Source organism: Hyalella azteca, unplaced genomic scaffold, assembly GCF_000764305.2.
Source record: "Hyalella azteca isolate HAZT.00-mixed unplaced genomic scaffold, Hazt_2.0.2 contig2793, whole genome shotgun sequence".
Classification (NCBI taxonomy): Eukaryota; Metazoa; Arthropoda; class Malacostraca; order Amphipoda; family Hyalellidae; genus Hyalella; species Hyalella azteca.
In genome coordinates this window covers 1-25,139 of record NW_025933054.1, presented here as the reverse complement: position 1 = coordinate 25,139, position 25,139 = coordinate 1, and the positions used below count along the sequence as shown (strand labels likewise).

The following is a 25,139-nucleotide window of genomic DNA, read 5'->3' as shown; positions in this document are numbered from 1 at the left end:
CTCTTACCGTGCAATGAAACTATGTACAGCACGGCGTTCTCTTACCGTGCAATGAAACTAGGTACAGCACGGCGTTCTCCTACCGTGCAATGAAACTATGTACAGCACGGCGTTCTCTTACCGTGCAATGAAGCTATGTACAGCACGGCGTTCTCTTACCGTGCAATGAAACTATGTACAGCACAGCGTTCTCTTACCGTGCAATATTAAAATATGCAACCACAAGGAATTTGAATCAATTGTATTCTTTAGAGATACGGAAACATTAATGGAGACTTAGATAACATCATAAAAATATAATTGGTTGACGACGTAGGAAATTCTGTGGTTAAGCAATTTTTATTATTATATTCGCTTTAAAAGCATCAGTTTAACTTGGTAATGCTAATGATGTTCATTTGTAAATGGACACCTGCTCGGCATCGACATTAGACTGGCGTTCAATAGCCACAAGCAGAGAGACGAGTTAAACTTCGTCCAATTTTCAATGCACTTTTTGATGTCATCTAACCCAGTTTTGCCAGGAATATAAGGGCGTATCAGTGCCAGGAACAGGATGTGGGTCGCTTATAGACAATATGACCCATTCATTTTTCTGACTGCTTGTTTGCGCGTCTGCGCTCTAATTAATCACTAAAACCTGGCTATCCATAACAGCCTATAGACAAGAGGCCACTGCATAGACATAGGCTCATTATGCAGGTCATAGCGTCCCCCAGTCACTCTTATGATGATGGCCTAAATGTTAAAGTTTTAAAATATCGTAAAATGAGTTACCCTGTTAGAACTTTGTAATTAACCATTAAGATTAACAACTTTCAATTAACCTTCACTTGCTGAGTAATGCTAACTGCAAAATTTGAACGGCAAATACATCGTCATGCTGGACCAGAGATGATGTACTATTTATGCAAAAAATTTTGAAGTGTTTTGAATGTCTGTATTTTTGAAGCTTGATACCCATGACTACATAGAGAACCCAACTCTGTTTTCCCTACATTCACTGATGTTGGGGCTTTAATGAAACATTTACCATCAGCATGCGTCGCGAATACAATATAATAGCTTTGAATAAATGTCTCGTTATCAGATAAAGTAGGGCGGTGGTGTGTAAGTCTTTGTGTTCCTCATAAGCATAAGGAAATAAATTGCAGGAAAACTTTTAGTGAAGGGACCAGTGTAATGACACATGTATTCACTACATGTGTCATTAAATTTGTATGAATAAATTCCATCTAAATTCGTATGAAGCTGCTCGCGTATCCTGCCTCGCTCCCTCGCGTCACTGCCCCGTGGCTCAGACCTGGTGGGGAGCGGGTATGGAAATCTGATGTACGAAATTGCCTGAATTTTCAGGTCTAGGTAATAAATATCCCGACACGATAAGTATCCTGGATGGGCACCTAAACAACGCCAATTTATTCGTGGTTCCAGGCCTACAACAAACACCTATGTCTACAAACTTTGGCAAAAATATATGTACACGATATGAAAAATATGTAGGCTCGTAAATCATTGTCTGTATAAATCTTGAGATTTGTAATTTTTCATGTATTTCTTACTACATTTTCAGTAGCGAAGATTCATTAATTAATTGAAGATTTTTTTCACGGTCTATTAAGAAATCATTTTACACAAATGCTTCATATAAATTTGTTTTCAAGCCTAAATTTTATGTGTTTACGGGTGAGAATAATATTTCTTAATCGTCTATTTTTCCAAATAAATAAATTTGGCAACTCGTGCTCACGAGAGTTTTTTAATCAGTTCACAAAGTACGGATTCCCCTGCAAAGAACATACGCTCTTCACGAATGAACATTGAACAGACAAACGTTCCTCGTTAAAGACTACACGAGCTGATGAAGACAGATCTTCGACTGACGTCAGGAGGCAAGAACGCAAATCGTGTTGGCTTTATTTAAGCGACTATAATGCGCTATGTTTTCGCTGAATTTCAGCGTTCAAAAAGTGTCGATAATCTTAAATATATTCTTATTATATTGTGTTTATAATTTTTTATCATTTTTTATTAATCAGAAAGTGCGAACAAGTAAAATTGGAGTCGAGGATATTTTCAATTTGTATTCCCTTATTTATTGTGAGTGGTTTAATTTCGATCAAATTAAAATAACAAGAAAAAACGGACAAATTGACTTTATTACAAATCTTTCCTCTAATTTGACTTCTTGTTTGTCTGTCTGCTACAAATCTTATAATGATATTAACACCTTTCTACCTATCCAATCGATCTAAAATTTTGCACACTTGCGTAAAATCGGAGACAATGCATGAATCGATTAACAAAATAGAAAAAATAATTTGAGAAATTAAAAAAATTAAATATAACAATAAATATTTTATATAATTAAGTATTTATTTAAATATACCGGCCTCTTTAGAAGTGTTGTCTTTAAAAAGTAATTTTAAACGCATTTTTTTAGAATGAGCTCTATCCTGAACATCCACGTATAGAGTAAAATGATTCCCAAACTTATGGAAACGGGCTTTACTTTTTGAACACAATAAAATAGTATAACGACGTTACCATTACCACCAGTTACCCTTCCTTCTTTAAACCAATTGTCATAAACGATGCCACTCATGTTTATAAGACGTGACCACATGCAGCGGCTTAGCCGGCTTCTGCCAGTCGCGCCTTCAGCTTCAGTTGTATTGCTGAAGTCCTGCTGACATAATTATCAAGTACCTCCAGGACATCAACATGCTTGACAACATTTAATGCTCCCCGAAGACTACTGAATATGGGGCGCCAATACTTCAGTCGGTGACGCTCCTCATCTTAACCAAGTAACCAAATAGTAAGTATTGCTGAAGTCGGCCTAACCGGTCACGGCTTCACTGGCTTCCTTAGATTTAGAAATCTTAGTTTAACTGAACATATTAGGCTATACTAAACCTAGAAATTTGAACCTCGGTGAATAAATTAGCATATAAATGAATAGTTAATGGAAGCAGCACGATACAATTTGATCATGTGTCTGGTTGTGACGATTCATATGGTCTCTCTCCATTTACAGCCAAACAGCCAGCAAACTGTTCAAGTATCTTCAAATATTAATAAATTTTCCTATTCAAGTTTAAGCGTTCACATTCGAGCATCGAACTTGCAGCACTTCGTTAGACGTCCGTCGGCTTTTCATCGATGTCTGTCGTCCTGTCATCCGACGTCTGTCGTCCTGTCATCCGACGTCTGTCGTCCTGTCATCCGACGTCTGCCATCCTGTCATCCGACGTCTGTCGTCCTGTCATCCGACGTCTGTTGTCCTGTCATCCGACGTCTGTCGTTCTGTCATCCGACGTCTGTTGTCCTGTCATCCGACGTCTGGCGAATGGGTGCACCATTAAAGACCAGAACCTAGAAGTATAGGTTCAAGCCTTAATGCCCTCATTTCAGTTACTTGAATATAGTATTTGCTTGCTTCGCTCGTATTTTATCTCACCATTTGACTTAAACTGTACCCACAGAAACGGATCGTGCCCCAGTTTTTTCCCGGTTTCTGGAACCGATTTTATTGTCTCTCTCACGCGTCATTTCCTCGTTATTACGCTGGACTGCCTCAAATAAATTGTAGGGTCAAAATAATTAAAAAATTAACTCAGTTTTGACTAAAGAATAATGATAGGAATGCTGCCATACACGTGTTGGAATGAAATTGGAGGTTACTCGTCATAACAAAAGAAAGGCGATGACGCCATTCACCATTCACGTGATTAAAATAAATTAAAGTTTGTTATGCATTTATCAGAAAAGTGTATTTGAAGTAAATAGTTTATTAAATTAATTCCAAAAGGAAGGCGAAGACGCCGTTTACTTAATTGATTTAAATCGAGAATTCATTTTTATAAAAAAGGAAAATCGATGCCACTAGAACTGAAAAATTGGGTTCTAATTCACAAAAAATAGATATGAAACCATTCACTCGAGCATCCATATGAGAGAATACACTTCGCTACCATGCGATCAGCTTCACTGTTGTTCGGAAATTGAACTTCATCGAATAACTATAACAATGGTTTGCTGTGTAGCATGCGTTCTTTGTTGCATTAAACATTTGTAGGAGCATTAAATAATTCTATGCACTAAAAAAATTATTCTGAATATCTATATGACAAATTTAACTCCACTTTATTAATAAATTGTTATATAAAAGTTCAATTTGACATGTCTTGCCGTACAAGCAGATCCAAGATTATGTTGCGTCATGTGTATAACTCGCTATGAAATTCATACTTGCCTGCAACACACCAATCAAAGAACCATGCAAGATAGAATAAATTATTTACATAAATGCCGCAGCAGTAAGCAAGGTCTCCTCTGATTGGCTGTTTGATCACAGGAAGTCGCTAATTGGACGCCCCCCCGCAGCTCGTTATGTTTACGGTCGTGGGGGAACATGAGTCGACCCTTCATGGGGGGGGGGCGGGTGCCAGTTTGGCCCAAGAGCAGACTTTGATGGACCAATAATTTAAATTCCTAGAGAGTCGATTTATTTCTCGTAATTTGATTTCATAACTGCGTTTTAAACTGCTGAATTAAGTTGTCTCAGTTATTTATATTAACACAAAATTACTGAAATAAAATAGAAAAATCTATTTGAAATAAAGATTCGTTTTTAAACTTAGCTGTTTGTGCACAATGTTTCTACTGGTGAACTTTTGCAAACAGTAAAATATACTGAAATATTAGTTTGGAAAACCGTAGACTTTACCGAAGTTCGCGTCGGAATCGTGGTCGTTTTACACTGTCGCTGTTGAGCTCAATGCTGCTTAAATATGTATGTATATTCAGTAGCAGTTACATTTGATGGAATATCACAAGGATTCAGTGTAAATTCATCTACTCTTTCAATGAATTTTTCGGGTTATTTGAATCATTACGAATTTTTGCACTATTTCAAAGTCTTTCAAACCAGCTGGAAACTCATATGTTGACCCAACTTTTAACCATTCACTGTCAAGTGTCATGTCGTTACACGCTTGTAATCTTTATTTGATTATAGTACTAATAATGTTATATAAAATTTCAATATACTATTCCGGCATTAAGAAATTCTTGAACATATTTCTATGCTGGCAACGAATGAAGATGATCGGTGGTCAGTGCGCCGCTGGGCGTCGTCGGGTGAGGTGTGTAGCGCCGAGCTCCTGTCATGACCGTCGCATCTCAGTCAGCTTCGAGTGCAAACTAGTACAGAGCGAGCTTAGCTAGCATTCACCAATCGTTATAATCAACAAAATTTTTTATAATGAATTTAGATTCCTCTCCATAGTTTATGCCACTCAGATTTACATGAATTTTTCTCCACTTCTACGCAAAATCTGAAATATTTAATTTGAGTAAAAATTAACCAGTGTCCATGCTCTTCTTCGTTAACATGTGAAAATAGCATTAAGTAGGTTCCGAATTGGTATGCATATATCAGACGAAAAAGGAATTAATTTGCAGCGTTAGTTTCTTGCTTAAAAATTCTGTACGTTCCATTGACTACATGTGATTAATATTAGTTATTAATATGATTAATCATAGATAATGTTAACCAAGGCAATATTAAAAGTGTTTTGTCAGAAACATACATTTGTCACAGTTTGCGTGTGAACTTGTAACCTTTCACTGCGAATATAAAGAGGCTGCTGGGGCGCGTATCCAGGATACTTATCTTGCCGGGATATTGCCTGGACCTGAAGTTTTATTCTTGGTGGGAGAATAGTGAAGGATTGGAGGAAAGGTGGAAAGGATTGAATAAAAAATTGAAACCTAAAATTAAATCGGTATAAATTCATTTGAAAAAACGAATAAGAAGTTTTCACATATTGCAACGTATGTTGGATGGAACTTTTACTCTAAAATATTGGCTTGGGAATATTTTTATTTTATCAGTTTTAATCAACTTTATTTTGGATGGGTAAATTCTGACAATGAAAAATGAAGAGTAAGATTTATCATATAAATGTGATTTTCCCGTTGCCTGAATTCATTTTATGCCTAAAAAAGGTTAACAATCAAATGTTAGATTACAATTTCAAAACGAAATACAGATAGGAATTTCGTACTGGATGTGTTTTATCGAGTCTCTTTTCGTTTATATATATAAAATAGGCATTATGATCTCCATGGAATAATTGCGCGCAATGAAAATGCGTTCGGACGCATCGAAATTTTTCTATAAAATTTTCTCGCATCGAATGCTAACGTAAAATTTGACGCAAAAAAATTCTGCCTCATGTTTGACAACATGTACAGCAACACGGATTGTCTATTTCCGCTACGTGTATCTGCCAGGCAATTAGAATATATGTTGCCACGTTTAAACTGCAGTAGAGCGCACATGATCGTCGTCTTAATTTTGTTTTTTATTTTTTTGCTCTTCAATGGCCTAATTTTACTCAGAATCTCGTAATAAAAGCGACGGGATTCTCTAATTCGGATCCAAGCCTCGACTTGAATGAATGTCTGTTGGAAAAAACGCTGCTCAATCGCGCCAGAAAATTTGTCGTTTGCTTCTTTAGAGGCGCCGCGCTATCTCGGGACGCAACTCTCTTGATTGGTGCTAGCGAATAATCCTGCCAAATGCTCTTTTCCTTGTATATATAGAATATAGAATAAAACTTGTAGCTAAGCTATTTACATTAAAAATGATATCATAATTAATCCATTGTGTTTTTCAATAAAGATAAAAAAGCATGCCGGTCCTTTAGCCTTGGTTAAATGTCTAATTAATAGTCTGAAAACTTCGGCTTCATATGGATAGTTTTTAATATAATCACAATCCATTCAAATGTAAAAATCATGAAATTTTTGGTAATTTATACAGTAAGAAAAAGATGTGCAATAAATTAAGCTACTTCCAATTCGTGAAAACAGATTTAAACAGACAGTCACAACTCATTTCGCATCGGCATGAACCACTCAAGTCATTAGTTGCAAGTTTCTAACAGCAGGATGTGTCATTAGGTATTTAAAAAGTTCAGGTTTAGAAAGAATTTCTTGCGCATTCGGCTAAGTGACGTGTTGCTGGAACTTTAGATGGGAATGCGACAGCGTGCGTGCCTGCGAGCTTGGGGCATTGCCAGCCAGCGAGAACCTAACGCCAGGCAGCATGGGTCATCCTGATGCAGTTTTGCTAGCGAACAACAAATTCTAACCCCTCCCCTCACTTCTGTGGCCTAGTTGGTATCAGACAATATTTTGTCAGAAATATGGAATTTTTGAACGCTGTAGGAGCTCTCATGGTATTACAATCGGAGAAATGAATTCCACGATGTCGATGATAATCAAAAGATAAAAAATTTGATAAATTTGTATGAAAGTGCTCAATTTATTGTACGAAATTATGAAGAACCATCGGGGGAAGGCAGGATGATGAGTTAGAACAACTGATCACTGGACGCTTTACGGGCAAATGACATCACCCAGCAGGCAAATGACGTCACAACAGCGTAAAATTAACGCTGATTCAAAGAAAACCCGTTTAATTCAACGTTGATTCAGTGTCCGATGTGAAGCATCAATATTGCTCCTGATGTCTAGCAGGTCTAAGCGTGGCGTGCGTATGGGGCGCGCTCGAATTGTTCGTTTGAGGCGAACACGAATAGTACGCTTGGGAAGCACGTGAATTATACGTACAGTGCATTCACGAATAATTTATTGTACGTACAGAGCATACACTAATTATACGTACAGAGCGTGCAAAAATTACACGTTCTGAGCGTACACGAATTATACTGTACGTTCTGAGCGTACACGAATTATACGTTCAGAGCGTACACGAATTATACGTTCTGAGCCTACACGAATTATACGTTCTGAGCGTACACGAATTATATGTTCGGAGCATACACGAATTTTACTTTCTGAGCGTACACGAATTATACGTTCGGAGCATACACGAATTTCACGTTCTGAGTATTCGAGAATGAATCGATTAAATTAAAATTAGAAGTTTCGGGAATTGAAGAAAAGGTTCGTGTTGACATCTCAAGCAGTTGTAAGCACGACATTGCCAGCTGCGTTTAGTGCACAAATTTATATGAAGTATCGCCATATATACATTTTTTCAGTTATTTTTCAGACAGTCAGAGAGTTCATTATTGTAATGCATCACCGAAACTTCATGACTAGCATCAATAGTAAACATTAATCATATTCATTATAGAAACCTTAAATTCCTAGAGGGATTTGAAGCCGGACTATAATTTTTCCCAGCCCACTTCCAGATAGAGTTTGCTGTGTATGCCGCGGCTCGTTCATTTGCAATAAACTCATCTCGCGCGCAATTGGCTTCAGGCTCAGCAGAATTGCCACTTATTTTATAATTTGTTCTTATGATATTTGAATGGACAAGAAACTTTATATCCTATTATATTTTTCCAGTCTTGTTCTCGAGAGTTAGTTCTGCGTTCAATGCATGCGCAGCGCCACGGAAAAAATTAACAAATTTATTTTTGAAATTTTTATAGTGAGCTTCGAGCGATTTTTTAAAAAAATAATAGAGTAAATAGAGTATTGCCGTTGTTCAACATTTTTATTATGGACGGGTATGAGGGTCACTTTTTTGAAGTTAAAACATAATTGTATTGTAGCTGCGCTATGCTTTCGTGTTGGCTATGCTTTTGTTGACCAGGTTTCTCAGCGTTATCCCAGCTCCGCTCGGGATACTGCAGCTCCCTGGCGTCCTATTCCGCCAGGATCGGACGCTCCCCTAGCTCCGCCTGCCCGGAGTGCGGGGATCCCCTCCAATCTGTTCAGCACCTCTTCGTCTGCCCCGCCTTCCCCACGTCTCTCGGCGTCTCCTCACTGTGGGACAGCCCCGTGGAGGTAGCGGCTTTCCTGGCCACCCTCCCTGCCTTCGCCCACCTCCCACCTCTTCCGGTTTCGGCCCCCCGCCCGCCACCAGAGCCTGCCCCCCGGCGTGCGTGACGGTCGCAACCAACAACAACAACTACAACCTCGTGTTGCGTGAATTTTTGAAGATTTCCGTAATTTTATTAAGATTCAATACCGAAAATTGTTCCTATTGTTATTAGAATACAGCAGATGTGACATTCATGATCTCTTTGAGTGGCGGGTAAGCCTATGCATCTTGTGAGATGGTTTGCGACCTAACGATGATCTTGGTTTAAAATTCTATTCTGTGGATTTGATGTGGAAATGCTAGGATATATACTGGCATATATCCCCCGATCGATTGTAATTTTGTGGACGAGCTTAGACCATAATATTAAACCTATTTTGTGTATTTGATGGATATTCCAGGTGGACGTGGGCACCGGATTTACCTTCTGGCTCGAGGTTCAGAGAACTTAAGTGAAGTTCCTTGGAAGTCCCACTGTGATGGAAAACCTGAAACGAATAAACTTCACTGGAGGAGGAACCCTATAGTTCGTGTAGTCGGGAGTTCCCGCTTGCCGCGAGTTGAGGTACAGACCCATTCTTCAACTGCGGCATTGGGCTTCGTAACACAAATGTTTATTGCTGCTTTTCGTATCATTATTTCGCAATGGGTCATCCGCGTGTTTATGTATTTTGAGTTTGGTCTCCGGTAAAACGGGCTACTTACTGTACCTAATATCATGTCGTGTCTATAGGGACTAATGGTAATCTAGGCAAGCTAGGATTTACCTTTTTTTCAGTTCTCAATAAAGCTATGTGGCTTTAGTAATTGAAGTTTCTCCCTATCACTATCGCGTCCACAATATTGACGGGTAGCATACGTATATATGTTGTAAGCTCTCCCACAACAGTATGACCGTACTTTACCCTATAGCAAGTTCCCATCATTTAGTTGCTTATGAACCATGTTAAGTTGTTTAACATTATTTTTGTAGGAACATAAAAATATTTTAACGTCATTATTGACCAACAAAGAATGTGATCAATGGATAAAGACGCGGTTTGAACATTCATGCGGAACCATTTTATTTGTGTTGCATGTAGTGGCCAAATCTTCAAAAACCTTCTTCTTAACTTGTACGCGGAAAATGCAAATCTTTAGTAGGATCTCTATTATTATTAATAATGAATTGAAAAATGTACAGCAACAATAAATTTACTAGAATCCTTCATTAGTTTCTTGTGAACGACGATCATTCAATGCAACAATAACCACTATACCATAACAAACAACAGACATTTACCACTTAATCACGATAAGAAGCTTCAGAGAAGTAGCATTTCTATATTGATTTATATTAAAGATATGGAATCAGGGTATATTGTTTCCTCAGATTTTTTTTAATTATACAGTTTGTGCTAGCAAATTCATCAATATTCTAACAAATTATGATCATCATTAATCATTTTGAACTCCATAGACTTTATTACAGAGAATCTCGGTATACGTAAATAAATATATTCTACCTACAGTGAAATCTTTGCATACGGTGATAAATATTGTCTGACTCCCATTAATAATGGCTGAATTCGATCATTTGTGATGGCCGTGTCTGTGTTGAACATGATCTCGAACTTTGTTACTCAAGCAACATCCACCATGAAGAACCCGATGAACACTTCAACAGACCTTCTGGGTACTTCGTCCTATTTTATACCAACCACATCTCAAGTAACTAACACTTATCACCCGCAACAACCAACGTCACCACAGGACCAAGAGGCTTTCATTGCAGTTGATGCGGCCGTGGAGAACCCAAACTCAACACTATCCTCCACACTATCCTCGATGTCTTCAGAATTCTATTCCAACACCCACGACCTCCTAGGGCCGCTGAATGTCACTGAGCTGCCGGAGGACATGCAGTTCAACGACGGCACTGTCATCTTCATCGCCTGCTACACCGTCATCATGGTCGTGGGGGTGGTCGGGAACATGTGTGTTCTTCGTGCCATCTTGGCGGGCTCACGGCGACACAGGAAGTCGCGGGTCAACTTCATGCTTCTGCATCTTGCTATCGCTGATCTCATTGTAAGTATTCTAGATTATTAATAATTGATAATTGTTGAAATTTTGGAATCCATCCCCTTAATCGCGAATCCCGTGAATAATAAAGTGGCGTATGAATTCTAATGAAATAAATAATCCTACAAACTAACATTTTAAATGGAAGATATGTCTCCAAATTTATTCTTGTTTGAAAATATGAAACAAAATATTTAGCGTCGCTTAAATCACATTTAAATTTACCAAATAAAAAAACATTTCATTTCAGGATCTAATTCTTTCATCACTTCCTTCCAATCCTTTCATATTCTCCCTCCAAGAATAAAGCTTCAGGTCCAGGCAATATCCCGACACGATAAGTATCCTGGATACGCGCCCCAACAGCCCCCAAATATTTGCAGTGTCAGGCTTCAAACACACAAACATGGATAAATATACATAAGAAAACCTTGCACCAATTAATTACTTAGATATTCTTCACAGTTCATTTATGAGTTTGTTTGAAACCAGGCGCCGCATATTTAAAGTGGCCGTTAGGGCTTGCATCCGCGATAGTTATCGTTTAGGGATATTACTTCATAATGAAGTTATATTTGCAGCGGTGGAATTACGAAGTATTGAATAATCAGAGGTGAGAGTGGATTTAAAAGATTGGAATGCAATTTTTACATTCATCAATTTTGTTCGAAAATATATAATATTCTAATAAACTTGACAAAAAAAAGAAGTTGAATTGGAAGTTCCGTGCTCAACGTGGGACGGAAGAGTATTAAAATTACTAGATTGCTCAAATCTCATGTTTATCAGAAATTTAAAAGCAAAGAAAACAGCCACTTTATTAACCATTTCTTAAGAATCAAATCGTTTCGGAGTCCATCGTCAATTCAAAAGTTCAAAACCTATAAAAGCAGAATCAATTAGAACACTAAATTCACATCGAAGATAAAAACGTAAGTTGACAAAATAAAAGACACATAAGTTAACAGGCCTATCTATTTACAATTTCAAGGGGATAGGACCTGAAGGCTGCATTTAAACTAGGTTTCTGTTTAAAAATATACAGGAATTCTAAAATCCGTAGGTCAGCAACGCCGGTCGTGTAAGCTAGAACTCTAAAATCACTATCGGACACCGGATCATTGCACTGCTCGGCATAGACGCGCTCAGCTGAATGAGGAGGCTGCGCACATAATGTTCCTGTTCTAAAACTTCTGCGCTTATGCTCCGCCAGCCTAGTGTAAAAATTGCGAGACGTCATACCGACGTACGCTGATGCGTACTGCGCACAACTGAATCTATAAACTAGGTACGAACGCATAAAAGGAGGGAGAGCATCTTTATACTTGAATAACGAGCTGATTTTGAAGTTATTCACCTATATCACTTGCAGATTTACATTCGGAAGTTATCTATTGATCAAAACTTTCAATTCATTAGCCATAGTCTCAGATGCTTTACCGAAGTATTGGAAAGAACAATAAATCAGATTCCTATTGTCACAATCGGGAACAACTTCATTATTTTGTCAAGACATGAATTTCTTGATTTGAGTATTAACCAATTGTGACGAAAACCCATTTAAAGAAAAGATGCTGCGCAAAAATTCAAATTCAGTGTGCATAGCATTGGAAGTTGAACAAATAGGGAAGACACGATTAATAATATTTTAATCCCATTTAATTTGAAACGAAATGAGCAAAAACTAAAAAAGCTGGTGCTTAAATCGGAAGAGGATTTGCTTTAATTGGCGTAATTATCTTCAAAATTACTAACTGGATTTGGGAAGATGAGATTCAAGAAGCCGGAATTCGTCATGACGGGATTTCAGCTGATCGGATTCGGGATGACAGGATTCGGAATAACGACATCTTCATATTGAATATATTCCATGACCAGGATATCGGACAAGCTGCTAATTACTCACGAAGCAATACATTATAAAAGTTTGAAAATAATAAAAAGCCTAAACCTTGATGTTAAGGAAGAGTTGTCATTGATTATGAGCGAGTAAGACAATGAAATTAGTCATGTCATGAATAAAAATTTTGGCTAAATGTTCCTGTGAATTGAGACCAATTGTTGTTGGAAAAATTATGAAAATAACCATCAAACCTTAAAAATTTAAGAAGAAATCAGAGGTTTCATTTTATTTTACGCCGCTCATGCGGCGTATTTTCAAGCCCAGATATATTTTCCAACCCCTATTTATTTTCAAACCCAGACCCGTTCGTTAGAAAGTTTATACGGAAAATTAAGCAAAAAATATAAGATTTTTCTTCTAAATTTGCCCTTGTGTAAAATGATGCATAGCTCTAATACGTGGATGGCACCCGGAGCTTCGCAAGCGCTGTTATGGCAGCTTTTATTGCCCATAGCAATTGGCTGGAGCAGCTCGCGGCAAATCTCATTTGTAGGCTCAATAGCCTCGAGTATCGGCATGTTTAGCTCACAAAATATCGCCTCATTTGTAGGCTCAATAGCCTCGAGTATCGGCATGTTTAGCTCCTGTCTCTTATACACATCTAGATGTGTATAAGAGACAGGTATTGGAAAGAACAATAAATCAGATTCCTATTGTCACAATCGGGAACAACTTCATTATTTTGTCAAGACATGAATTTCTTGATTTGAGTATTAACCAATTGTGACGAAAACCCATTTAAAGAAAAGATGCTGCGTAAAAATTCAAATTCAGTGTTCATAGCATTGGAAGTTGAGCAAATAGGGAAGACACGATTAATAATATTTTAATCCCATTTAATTTTGAAACGAAATGAGCAAAAACTAAAAAAGCTGGTGCTTAAATCAGAAGAGGATTTGCTTTAATTGGCGTAATTATCTTCAAAATTACTAACTGGATTTGGGAAGATGAGATTCAAGAAGCCGGAATTCGTCATGACGGGAGTTCAGCTGATCGGATTCTGGATGACAGGATTCGGAATAACGACATTTTCATTTTCATGTTGAATATATTCCATGACCAGGATATCGGACAAGCTGCTAATTACTCACGAAGCAATACATTATAAAAGTTTGAAAATAATAAAAAGCCTAAACATTGATGTTAAGGAAGAGTTGTCATTGATTATGAGCGAGTAAGACAATGAAATTAGTCATGTCATGAATAAAATTTTTGGCTAAATGTTCCTGTGAATTGAGACCAATTGTTGTTGGAAGAATTATGAAAATAACCATCAAACCTTAAAAATTTAAGAAGAAATCAGAGGTTTCATTTTATTTTACGCCGCTCATGCGGCGTATTTTCAAGCCCAGATATATTTTCCAACCCCTATTTATTTTCAAACTCAGACCCGTTCGTTAGAAAGTTTATACGGAAAATTAAACAAAAAATATAAGATTTTTCTTCTAAATTTGCTCTTGTGTAAAATGATGCATAGATCTAATACGTGGATGGCACCCGGAGCTTTGCAAGCGCTGTTATGGCAGCTTTTATTGCCCATAGCAATTGCCTGGAGCAGCTCCCGGCAAATCTCATTTGTAGGCTCAATAGCCTCGAGTATCGGCATGTTTAGCTCACAAAATATCGCCTCATTTGTAGGCTCAATAGCCTCGAGTATCGGCATGTTTAGCTCACAAAATATCGCCTCATTTGTAGGATCAATAGCCTCGAGTATCAGCATGTTTAGCTCACAAAATATCGCCTCAACGCTGCGTCTTTGCAGATCTTTGCTTCCCAGCGAAAAATGGGGCTTCGATGTAACCGTATGCTGCTTTATTAAATTTTTATCACAAGGAAGGAATCGTAAATAGTCCTAATTTTTATGACTTTTAGCCCTTAATTAATATAGAGCAGCTATATGAAGCTTTCGTTAAAGGAAATAACAATTTGTTTGTGCTTGTTGTTTCGGTCAAAGATTGCAGTCAATGGTCAAGCGATCTTTCCTCTGAAGTGTCGCATCGCTGTTTCAAGCAACGTGATCATCAGAGTCATGGTATCATAATATCCTGACCCAGAGTCATAGTATCATAATATCCTGACCCAGAGTCATAGTATCATAACACATCAGACTCATCAGAGTTCATCACTTCAGTAGCAGCCCTACAGTATGAGTTGATACCTAACAATCATTTTATGTCTCGCATTAATTTATTGAAGTTTTCAGATGTCAGACTTAAATTAGCTTCAAGCTGCAAATAATTCTAATAACTTGTATAAAATTTCATCTCATTTTCATAAAAAATTTCTTTGTCGCATCAAAATGAAAATGTGCCAAGGAACGAAGACAGCTCCGACAAAAATAATTCACAGAGCTTCTTTAATGCGGAAAACCCGCAAATGAAAACCGCAGTCGAGCATCCCGTCAAACTGACGAAATTTTCGTTAGGCCACAAACTCTTGAGATCTTGGCCAGAAAATCTTGAGATCTGGCCACAAAATCTTGAGATCTTGGCCAGAAAATCTTGAGATGCTATAAAATTTGAATCGTTATGCTAGTTCTTTGTGTTCTTCCCCAAGTGGATCTTGACTTCTAAAGAGAGGATCTGGTCACAGTGAGAAAATGTGCAATGGATAAGTCGTAGACAACTGCACGTCAAAGTAAACTCATATTAAACTATTGTAGACAGCCACACAGCAATGTAAGCTCTTAGTAAACTGTTGTAGACAATCATCCGTCAAGGTAATCTCATATTCAACTATTTTAGATAACCACACAGCAATGTAAACTCTTAACAAACTGTTGTAGACAACCACACGGCAAAGTAAACTCTTAGTAGTAAACTATTGTCAACAAACACATGGCAACGTAAACTAATTCTATATTTCTACATCTCAAAATCTGTATACAGTCTATCTTTCACTCGACACGACTAAGTTTTTTCTAACAAATATAAGCGATTACATCTATTCATGGGACATCTCATCATTCATCAACATTATTATCACTATCATTATTATTTGCATGCAATTGAAAAAAATGTGAATGTAATGTAACCCGATTGAACAGTTTTCATCCAACATCTACTTTTCTGTCAATCAATGAGATTAACCTTATTTTTTCTTTATTTGCCGGCTTTATTCTTATATCAAATTTTATTTACCGTTTACATCTTTCAAATATACCTTATTATGCTGCTTTGATTATATTAAATTATTAGCAAAATATCAAGATTCAATATATAGTTCTCTGTGACCATCTATACAGTTCTCTGTGACCATCTATACAGTTATCTGTGACCATCTATACAGTTCTCTGTGACCATCTATACAGTTCTCATTGAGCGTCTACTTTTCTTTCAATCAATAAGATTAATCTGGTTTTTCTCTATATATGACGGCGTTCTTTTTATTTAAAACTTTATTTAACGTTTACTTATTTCAAATATACCTTATTATGCTGCTGTGATTATGACACATTGTTAGCAGAATTGTACGTAATAATTCTGATAAATCTTCAATATTATAATGCACTGCTGCAGTTAAACCTTCAATAATTATTATTATAATTACGATGAGAATTTGGAGATGGCCAAATAAACCACGTCGTGCAAAGCAAGTCAAAATATCTCAACAATGACACTTTTGAATAGCTCGAAATGCACCCTCGTTAGCAGGCGCTTAAAAAGACTGGGTCGTTAAGAGGCAACCATTACACCAAGTATCCCTGCTAGCGGCCAAACCCACTCTGAAAACAATTAAAAATTGGCCACATTTAAATATCTATCGTTACATTTGTTATTTTTGGTGCAACAATCTATTTTTTATATATTTGAAAAGATATAATAATATACTTATATATGATATATTAAATAAAATATATAATAAGCTTTAGTCCTTAGGAAATTTTTTGACAGCCAGCGTCATTCGAAAAGACCTAAGTCGTCAAATGTGGCCGGAAAAATGCCATGTGGCACCCAAATTACCGTACAGCTTTTCATAGCGGTATTGCCAGATGATCGTCGCGCTCAGATGCCACGCACTTTGATTTTACGTCTCTAAAGATGGCGCTGGCGGCAAATTGTTGAATTGATCCTGAAACTCTAAAAGGTCGTTTCATTTTAACGTTATGAGGTATATTATTTCCAAGGCGGTGCTTACGTAAATTTCATTTCAATGCATGGTCTCCAAATTGCTCCTGAAAATGTGTCGTTCTGGTTAATTAGCTGCATTAACGAGCAGCTGTAATTAGTAATCATTGTCGTTTTAGTTGTAATTATAATGCGGGAACGAAAGAGAATTTAATTTCTTCGTTAACCGTGCATTGAAAACTTTGTTTTCATGGCTACAAATATAAAATTGTAATTCGTGATTATTTATATGTTCAAGCAACGGTCGTTACTGTTTATCGTTCCAGAAGCCGAGGCTTGAAACGATATCCTAGCCTCAATCACACATTTAATTTATTTTATTTATTATGAACCTGCCTCATGTATTAGGCCAGAATGAATCAGCGTCTTCTTCCCATTCCTCTTCATCAACAATTGGCTCTTCTTTGCTTTGCCTGTCTTCTCATAACACATGACAACGCTTTCTCTTCCTCCACTTCAATTACCACCTCTCATTTTCTACCATTTATTTACAAATGACTCCAAAATTCTTATTTATCTATAAATGACACCTCTTATTTGGGGCCCGCCATTATATTCCACATTTTTCTTGGTACCACACCTTAATTACTAGTGACAAATTTTATTGATATCATTTCATAATTGATCCCACCCATTATATTCCACCTCTTACTTGGTGCTTCCTCTTATTTACAAAGAATTGCGCAATAACCATTCGTGTGGTAAAGTGAACCACTTCGACACCTTCCTATTCTTGCCGCCGGGGTTTGCCTGTGCGCCCCAAAACGCCTCTGACGAGTCAGCAGCGATTTGCAATCTGGGCGTGGGAAATTCGGTGAGATCCCTGCGAAGCGGTAAGATTTTAAAGGCGGTGCTTCTCGAGCAGACCGCTTATGCAGGCCTATCCTATTCCAGCAGGCCGCTCATGCAGGCCTATCCTATTCCAGATGGCCGTTCATGCAGGCCTATCCTATTCCAGAAGGCCGTTCATGCAGGCCTATCCTATTCCAGCAGGCCGTTCATGCGGGCCTATTCTCCTCGAGTTCGCCTCTCTTGACTAAGAGGTCTCATAAAATCTTTACTTGGGCTTCGAAAAGCTCCCTAGAGCTTCCAATTCACTTCCTGTATTTATTGAAGAGCTCTTCGGGCTTCACAACGTACATAAAACGCACAAGAATTTATCCCGCTAGTCGGATTTCAGTTGATGAAATTTGAATGCGACAGATTCAAGTTAAAATATTTTCGTAAAAACTGTTCAGGCGACTCAAACAAACGACGTCTCACGTTGTTGCTTCCAAAGCCTTGCCCCATCTAAATATCATTATTAACGTTGATTAAATTACCTCACTTGCCAGTTCATTCGAAATAGCTCAGTTACATTTTGAAGTCAGGCGAAGTCTGTCATGATCCTGATCTGCCCGATCAGGTGACGTCAGTCATGATTCTGATCTGCCCGATCAGGTGACGTCGGTCATGATCCTGATCTGCCCGATCAGTTGACGTCGGTCATGATCCTGATCTGCCCGATCAGGTGACTTTGACAGGTAACGCATTATATTATAATGGCACGTAACGTCTCCATTGACAGGTAACGCATTATATTATAATGGCACGTAACGTCTCCATTGACAGACAACGCATTATATTATAATGGCACGTAACTTTGCCTTGACGCCGTCCATTATGGCATTACAGCAATATTCATTGACCAAGAATGTCTTTACTTTTCTTCGAAAGTTGAATGGTTTTGAGTAAATTTAATGGTTTCTCCTCAACTGAAAATCTCTACGTGGGCGGTGGAACCAAAAGAAGCACACGAGATGCAAATGGAATTCTATTGTAATGCTTGCCTCGATCACGCTGTGCAACGGCTAGCACGCTCACAACACCAAAGACTTATCGTCGGCTACCTTAATAGTTGAAAAAAACAATTTAATGTGTGCTCAGTGAGCTGTTAATTCCTTAAGTTCTATTCACACTCGACCAGGGCCCAAACTTTCCAAAAAATTTAAGAGATCGTAAGTTCATCAGCCAATCATTGACGGTCTTCCACGAAAAATCCACCAATCATAGACAAGAAAATAGAGCGTAAGTACTTACGTTCACTTAGCGAGTTTTGAAAGAATGGCCCCAGTGCTACAACTTAGCCAACTCTTCCGATTCACTGCGGCCTGTAACAGTTTCTTCGGGCAAGCAAATTTGGATCCGGGGGCGGCTATCGTAAAGCGGCGCGCCAAATTCAAGCTTCAACGTAAATCGGGGTAACTTTAATTGCTTTATTATCTGTCGAAATAAATTTTATTTATACTTTTGCCGTACTATAAACAATAGTTACTAGTTCGTAACTCTGCCAGTCAATCACTGACGGCTTTTCAAGCTAAACCAACCAATCACTGATGCGAAATCGACTGGTACGTTTACTTCAGCTGCTACGTGTACCTGTGCGAGTTTCGATTAAATAGACGCATTGTTAGCATATTGCTGTCATGAACCCATGATCGCTGCCTTGTGAGCACTTTTGTGGGGCCCAGGCAGGCTAAATTGCAAACAATTGTGACAATATTCCGCCGTGAATTTTGCCAAAGAATTCGATCCGGGGCCATACTTTCAAAACTCGCTAAGTGAACGTAAGTACTCACGCTCTATTTTCTTCTCTATGATTGGTGGATTTAGCTTGAAAGGCCGTCAATGACTGGCTGATGAACTTACGATCTCTTAACTTTTTTTAAAGTATAGGCCCTGGTCACTTCCAGTACAGTAAAGCTGCAGTGGGTGAAGTGACATTGCAGTGACGCAGCAACGTATACGGCACAATAGAGACACAATTTCCACGGCGATTAAAATGTCTTTTGTATCAAATACTCATTTAAAATGATTTAAACTCTCCATTAACTTTTTGAACCTCTGAGAGAACTCAGTTTATATCTCAAATAACCATAAGCAGTGCTCTAATTTAATTTTCTTAACTGGATTGGTAGGCAGTGCTTTATTAATAATAATCTGGATAGAATAATCTTGATAAAAGTCTGGATAGAATAATCTTGATAATAATATGGATAGGATAATATTGATAATAATCTGGATAGATAGGTCGGGGGCCACTTTCAGGCGGGGCAAAACTGGCAACTTTTGCACTTCTTGCATGGGCAATTTAGGAAGGATTATTGCATGGGAAATTATTCGCGGCTCTTAGCCTGCAGCTGCTCCGTGCCACAGGTCGGGGGCCACTTTCAGGCGGGGCAAAACTGGCAACTTTTTAACGCCTTGCATGGAGAATTTATAGGATGAGTAATTGCATGGGTAGATTAGGATGGATAATTTAGGATGGATAATTGCATGTGTAATTTAGAATGGATAATTGCATGGGCAATTCAGAATTTTTCGGGGATCATGAATTAGTTTATTTATGATTTTTGGAATAATTTATTGCTTCGTTTTAAACTTGCTCAAAGTGTCAGGGGCTATCTTGGATCCTGTGGACTTTACAGCTTTTGGATCATGTGGACTTTACCGCCTGTGCCCTTGGCAGAAAATTCTCGTTCCTAAACACCGTCAGATGCTTTCATTAAACTATAAAATGGGACTGGTAATAGCTTTATAAACAAAACTATTTTATTCCAACGCCGTAGAGAAAGTAACGCCTTAAAAAGTGTTAATTTATAGCTTTACTTCACAACTTTCAAAATTTCCTGTAAGTGACTGTCATCAAAAATACGAAGGACGTAACAATTCAATTTTCTTTATGAATTCTTCTTAAAGTTTGCCATCGACAAATAAGCACGCAAAATGAAAAAAATTAATATCCACGCATTATTTAAATGTTTATTTCTTGATAAAAATATTTATAGATCAATATATTAAATTATTTTTATGTTGTGGTGCAGATGTTGATCTTCCACGTGGACAGCCACGAGGTACACCGGCACTACCGTCAGTGCGTGACGTTCGGTTCCTTCCCGTCCCTTCGTCATGAGATGGTGTACAACCTCTTCTGTCTGACGATGTTATACGTGGCACCCATCACCATCATCGTCATGTCATACGGTGCCATCGTCATCACTATCGTCCGCAAGACTAAACTCACCGCTGATGGTGAGTCCTGCTGCGTGAATTATTTCATTATTCATCGAATAACCAACATGATTTATAGTAGCTGGAATAGTAGTTTAAATCTTATTAACATCGTGCTAATCGATGTCAGTATCAATTTATTTACTGCCGCATCAGTGCTGGAAAATTTATCAGTTTAATCAGTTTAATTTGCACGTGGATTAGTTGGTAACGTTGATACAGCGGTAGAATAATTGGAATCGTTGTCCTAAATTACGAGTGAATAACAAAATTAAATAAAACTATCAGTCATTTCTCAGGTATATTTCAAGAAAGAAGAACCCACTTAACTAGATGACAAGCATCTAAAAATGAATGAGTCAAATTGTCCAAATAGCGACACTGAAAATGCCTTATACTGGGCTAAACTAGACCAGTATATGACCGCTATATGTGCAAAAAACTGCATCGTTATTCAGATAATGATTGAGCCACTCATTTCATTGTTTGGCCGCAAACTGAGGCAATCACGGACTACCGAAATGGCACATAAAATTTTCAAATTAAGTCATTTCAAATGTTATGTATTCCAAAAAAGTTAGACGCAATAAGTACTTGAGTTGAGACACTAAGTCGATCATCATTGAAGACAAATTTCTCCTAAATTTCACAGAGAAGCTTAAAAAATCGTCCGCTGCGCTGGAAGCCGCGCCTCTTTTAATAATAATAATAGTAATTTAATAACTAATAATAATAATAATAATTTAATAATAATAATAAAAAATAATAAGCTAATTTTGTGATCTCTGACGGGCGAAGGGGGCAGTTATGTTTAGGCTTAGTGAATATATTTCGTTTGCTCTGATGACATAAAAATCTTTATTTGCAACAATTGCCATGCGGGATATCAGTTTTTTGTTGATGACTTTCTCGCTCGTGTTTAGATACAAATTTTCAGGAATATTCAAATAATTTATATGAAATAAGCACTTCAGAAATTTGAATACAAATCATTTTGTCTACAATTTTTATTTCTTGTCTAAGTCATATTCAATACAAAAATTTCACATGCTACAAATTCAATACAAAAACTTCACATGCCGGCAATGCTACACTTTTGTTAGAGGCTGTGCACACGCTTGCCATACATGTATATATACTCACTACCAAAAGCTCCCTTCCAATTCGATCAAGTTCAACATAGTCTAAATGTAAATCAATTTTCGACCCCATACCAGAAATTTCAATTCAAAGCTTCACTTACAAAAAAAATTTCGTTCCGTTAGAATTGTAGCCCTGCAATTCGCAGCGGAGGTAAAAAAAATATTTTAGTCGAGTCCGAATTTAAATTCTGGAAGGTCTCTAAAATTTAATTGTTTCCCGCGCTACCGAAAACTTGGAGGGTTTATCCTTTGCAAAATAGCTGAAGAAGTGCCTAAATCAAATATAGCTCAATGAATTACGAAAAAACTGGCTCTGCTCTATTGGATTTTTAAGCAAAGTGCCATTTCTTCAACATAAAAATGTCGAACTCGTATAAAGAATAGACCAACTGACTTAGTTCACGAAAACCTAGGAGATAGAATCTGACAAAAAATCTAATTAAGAAAGAAATTTTTCATGGGGACTTTACCCAGTTAAAATTTAAGGCCGTGGCGCCGTTGTTTATCGGCGTGGAGGGCGATTATGAGCGCGCAACGGCAGATTGGCCGCTTCTCCCAAATCTCGGCGATATTGCGCTCGTCGGCGGGAGGCGATGGACGGGCCGCTCTGCGACCATCGGCGATATTTTGCGCGAGACTTTAAGGTTGTTTACAAACGAGGGGCCGCCTGCTACTTACGACCATGTTTCGGCTGCTATATATNCAACTTCTGCAAGCAGAAGCCTAAGGTGAGGCCTAGTGTACGGCATCTTCAACTTCTGCAAGCAGAAGCCTAAGGTGAGGCCTAGTGTACGGCATCTTCAACTTCTGCAAGCAGAAGCCTAAGGTGAGGCCTAGTGTACGGCATCTTCAACTTCTGCAAGCAGAAGCCTAAGGTGAGGCCTAGTGTACGGCATCTTCAACTTCTGCAAGCAGAAGCCTAAGGTGAGGCCTAGTGTACGGCATCTTCAACTTCTGCAAGCAGAAGCCTAAGGTGAGGCCTAGTGTACGGCATCTTCAACTTCTGCAAGCAGAAGCCTAAGGTGAGGCCTAGTGTACGGCATCTTCAACTTCTGCAAGCAGAAGCCTAAGGTGAGGCCTAGTGTACGGCATCTTCAACTTCTGCAAGCAGAAGCCTAAGGTGAGGCCTAGTGTACGGCATCTTCAACTTCTGCAAGCAGAAGCCTAAGGTGAGGCCTAGTGTACGGCATCTTCAACTTCTGCAAGCAGAAGCCTAAGGTGAGGCCTAGTGTACGGCCTGTCTCTTATACACATCTCGCCGATGATGCGGAGATGTTACTCGGGCGCCCCAACCGAGCGTCTCTACCTTAATCTACCCAAACACGCCGGCGATACGCCTTGGATTTTTAACTGGGTAGCGTCATTGAATTTCCGTCCGTAGAAAAGATCCGTGATGATAAAGCAGAGCAACGAGCCTTAACTGCCTTACTTGGTCCATATCTGCTTAATGCTGATTCTTATCCTGAACGCACGACTATTTGATTATAATTTTACTCGATATTTGTAATGAGCCTTAACTGCCTGATTTTATCCCTATCTGCTTAATGCCAATTTTTATCTTGAGCACCTACAGCTTTTTAATTGTGAATAATGGGACTGATTCACAATTAAGAAAGAATAATGGGCCTTATTGGCCCATTATTAACTTTTCCATGACTTGGACCTAGTACAAAAAAATAAATAAAACTTATTATGTGGTTGCCCATTCAGTAAAACTGGAATGAGAATAATCCAACTGAATGAAATTCAAAAAAAAATTGTATCTTCGAAAATGTGATGGTCCGAACACAATTTGATGGTCCGGATGCAAATTAGATGTCCGAAAAAAATTGATGGACTGAATACAACACTGCCTATTATTGCGCCTCAGAACACTACATAACTCTTTCCTTTAATTCCTGCGGCCAGAGAGCGTGATCAGGAGATCCGGCATCGGCTACCTCGGCAAGGCGAAGGCGCGCACAATCAAGATGACGGTCAGCATCGTCGCTGCCTTCTTCATCTGCTGGACACCATACGTCATCATCAGCTTGTGGTGCGGTGATGGGTGGTAGCGCGGTGTTGTGCTGGATGGTTTTACGTTGGGGTGCGGTGATGGGTGGTAGTGCGGTGTGGTGCGATGCTAGGTGGTAGTGCGATGTAGTGCGGTGCTGAGTGGTGGTGCGGTGTAGCGCGGTGCTGGGTGGTGGTGCGGTGCTGGGTGGTAACATGTCTTATTTAGCTCGATAGAGTGCAAACTATCCCAATATTTGGCTACCTCAATTTTTGTTATATCATCTGGGCAAATTATTTTGTGTAAATTCATAACGCGTCAGAGCACTACGAATTCTATTCTATATAAAATAGTCGAACTCGAATGTATTATTCGAATATTTGAACATGAACTACGTGAACAAGTGAATGAATATTCATTAGTTGAAGAATTATGCCAATGTTATATGTGAGAATGAATCATGAGGCAGTAGGTATGACGGGAGAATAGGTTTCTCTCTTCAATCTTTTTGTAGTTCGTGCAACTGGAAGACTTGGTATTAAAGCAGAACAAGGGTATTTACAAGGAGTATTGGGTTGAGAATTCATTACACCAATTGCAGCCAGAAAAATTTTATTCTCACGAAACGTTCCATTATCGCAATGTATTTCTGGAGAAAATTTTCTTGAGTTTGGTAATTGTTTTTTTAGTAAGTAGATTTTGCTCTCAAAATTTCGTGGATGATTATAGTGTGATGAAATTTATATTAAAAGTCGATCAATCAATAATAAGATGTAAAATTTCGTGGCATTAGGTTTTGCTTCGCTCCCGAAGCGGCAAAAAGGCTGGACCAGCGCGTGCAGAAGACTTTGTTCGTATTCGCCTGTGCAAACTCGTGCGCCAACCCCCTTGTGTACGGCATCTTCAACTTCTGCAAGCAGAAGCCTAAGGTGAGGCCTAGTGTACGGCATCTTCAACTTCTGCAAGCAGAAGACTAAGGTGAGGC

At 38.3% G+C, this 25,139-nt stretch overlaps 1 protein-coding gene across 1 annotated transcript; it reads left to right on the top strand.

Moving 5' to 3' along the window:
• Positions 1–10,456: 10,456 nt before the first annotated feature.
• On the top strand, positions 10,457–25,083 carry LOC108673491 (adipokinetic hormone/corazonin-related peptide receptor variant I-like; the record flags this gene model as incomplete). The annotated part of the gene is made up of 7 exons (XM_047885698.1): positions 10,457–10,949; positions 13,267–13,356; positions 18,410–18,479; positions 20,104–20,164; positions 20,833–21,040; positions 24,070–24,196; positions 24,948–25,083. Coding segments are annotated over exons 1-7 (1,185 nt in total), but the record flags the coding sequence as incomplete, so codon positions are not given.
• Positions 25,084–25,139: the final 56 nt, after the last annotated feature.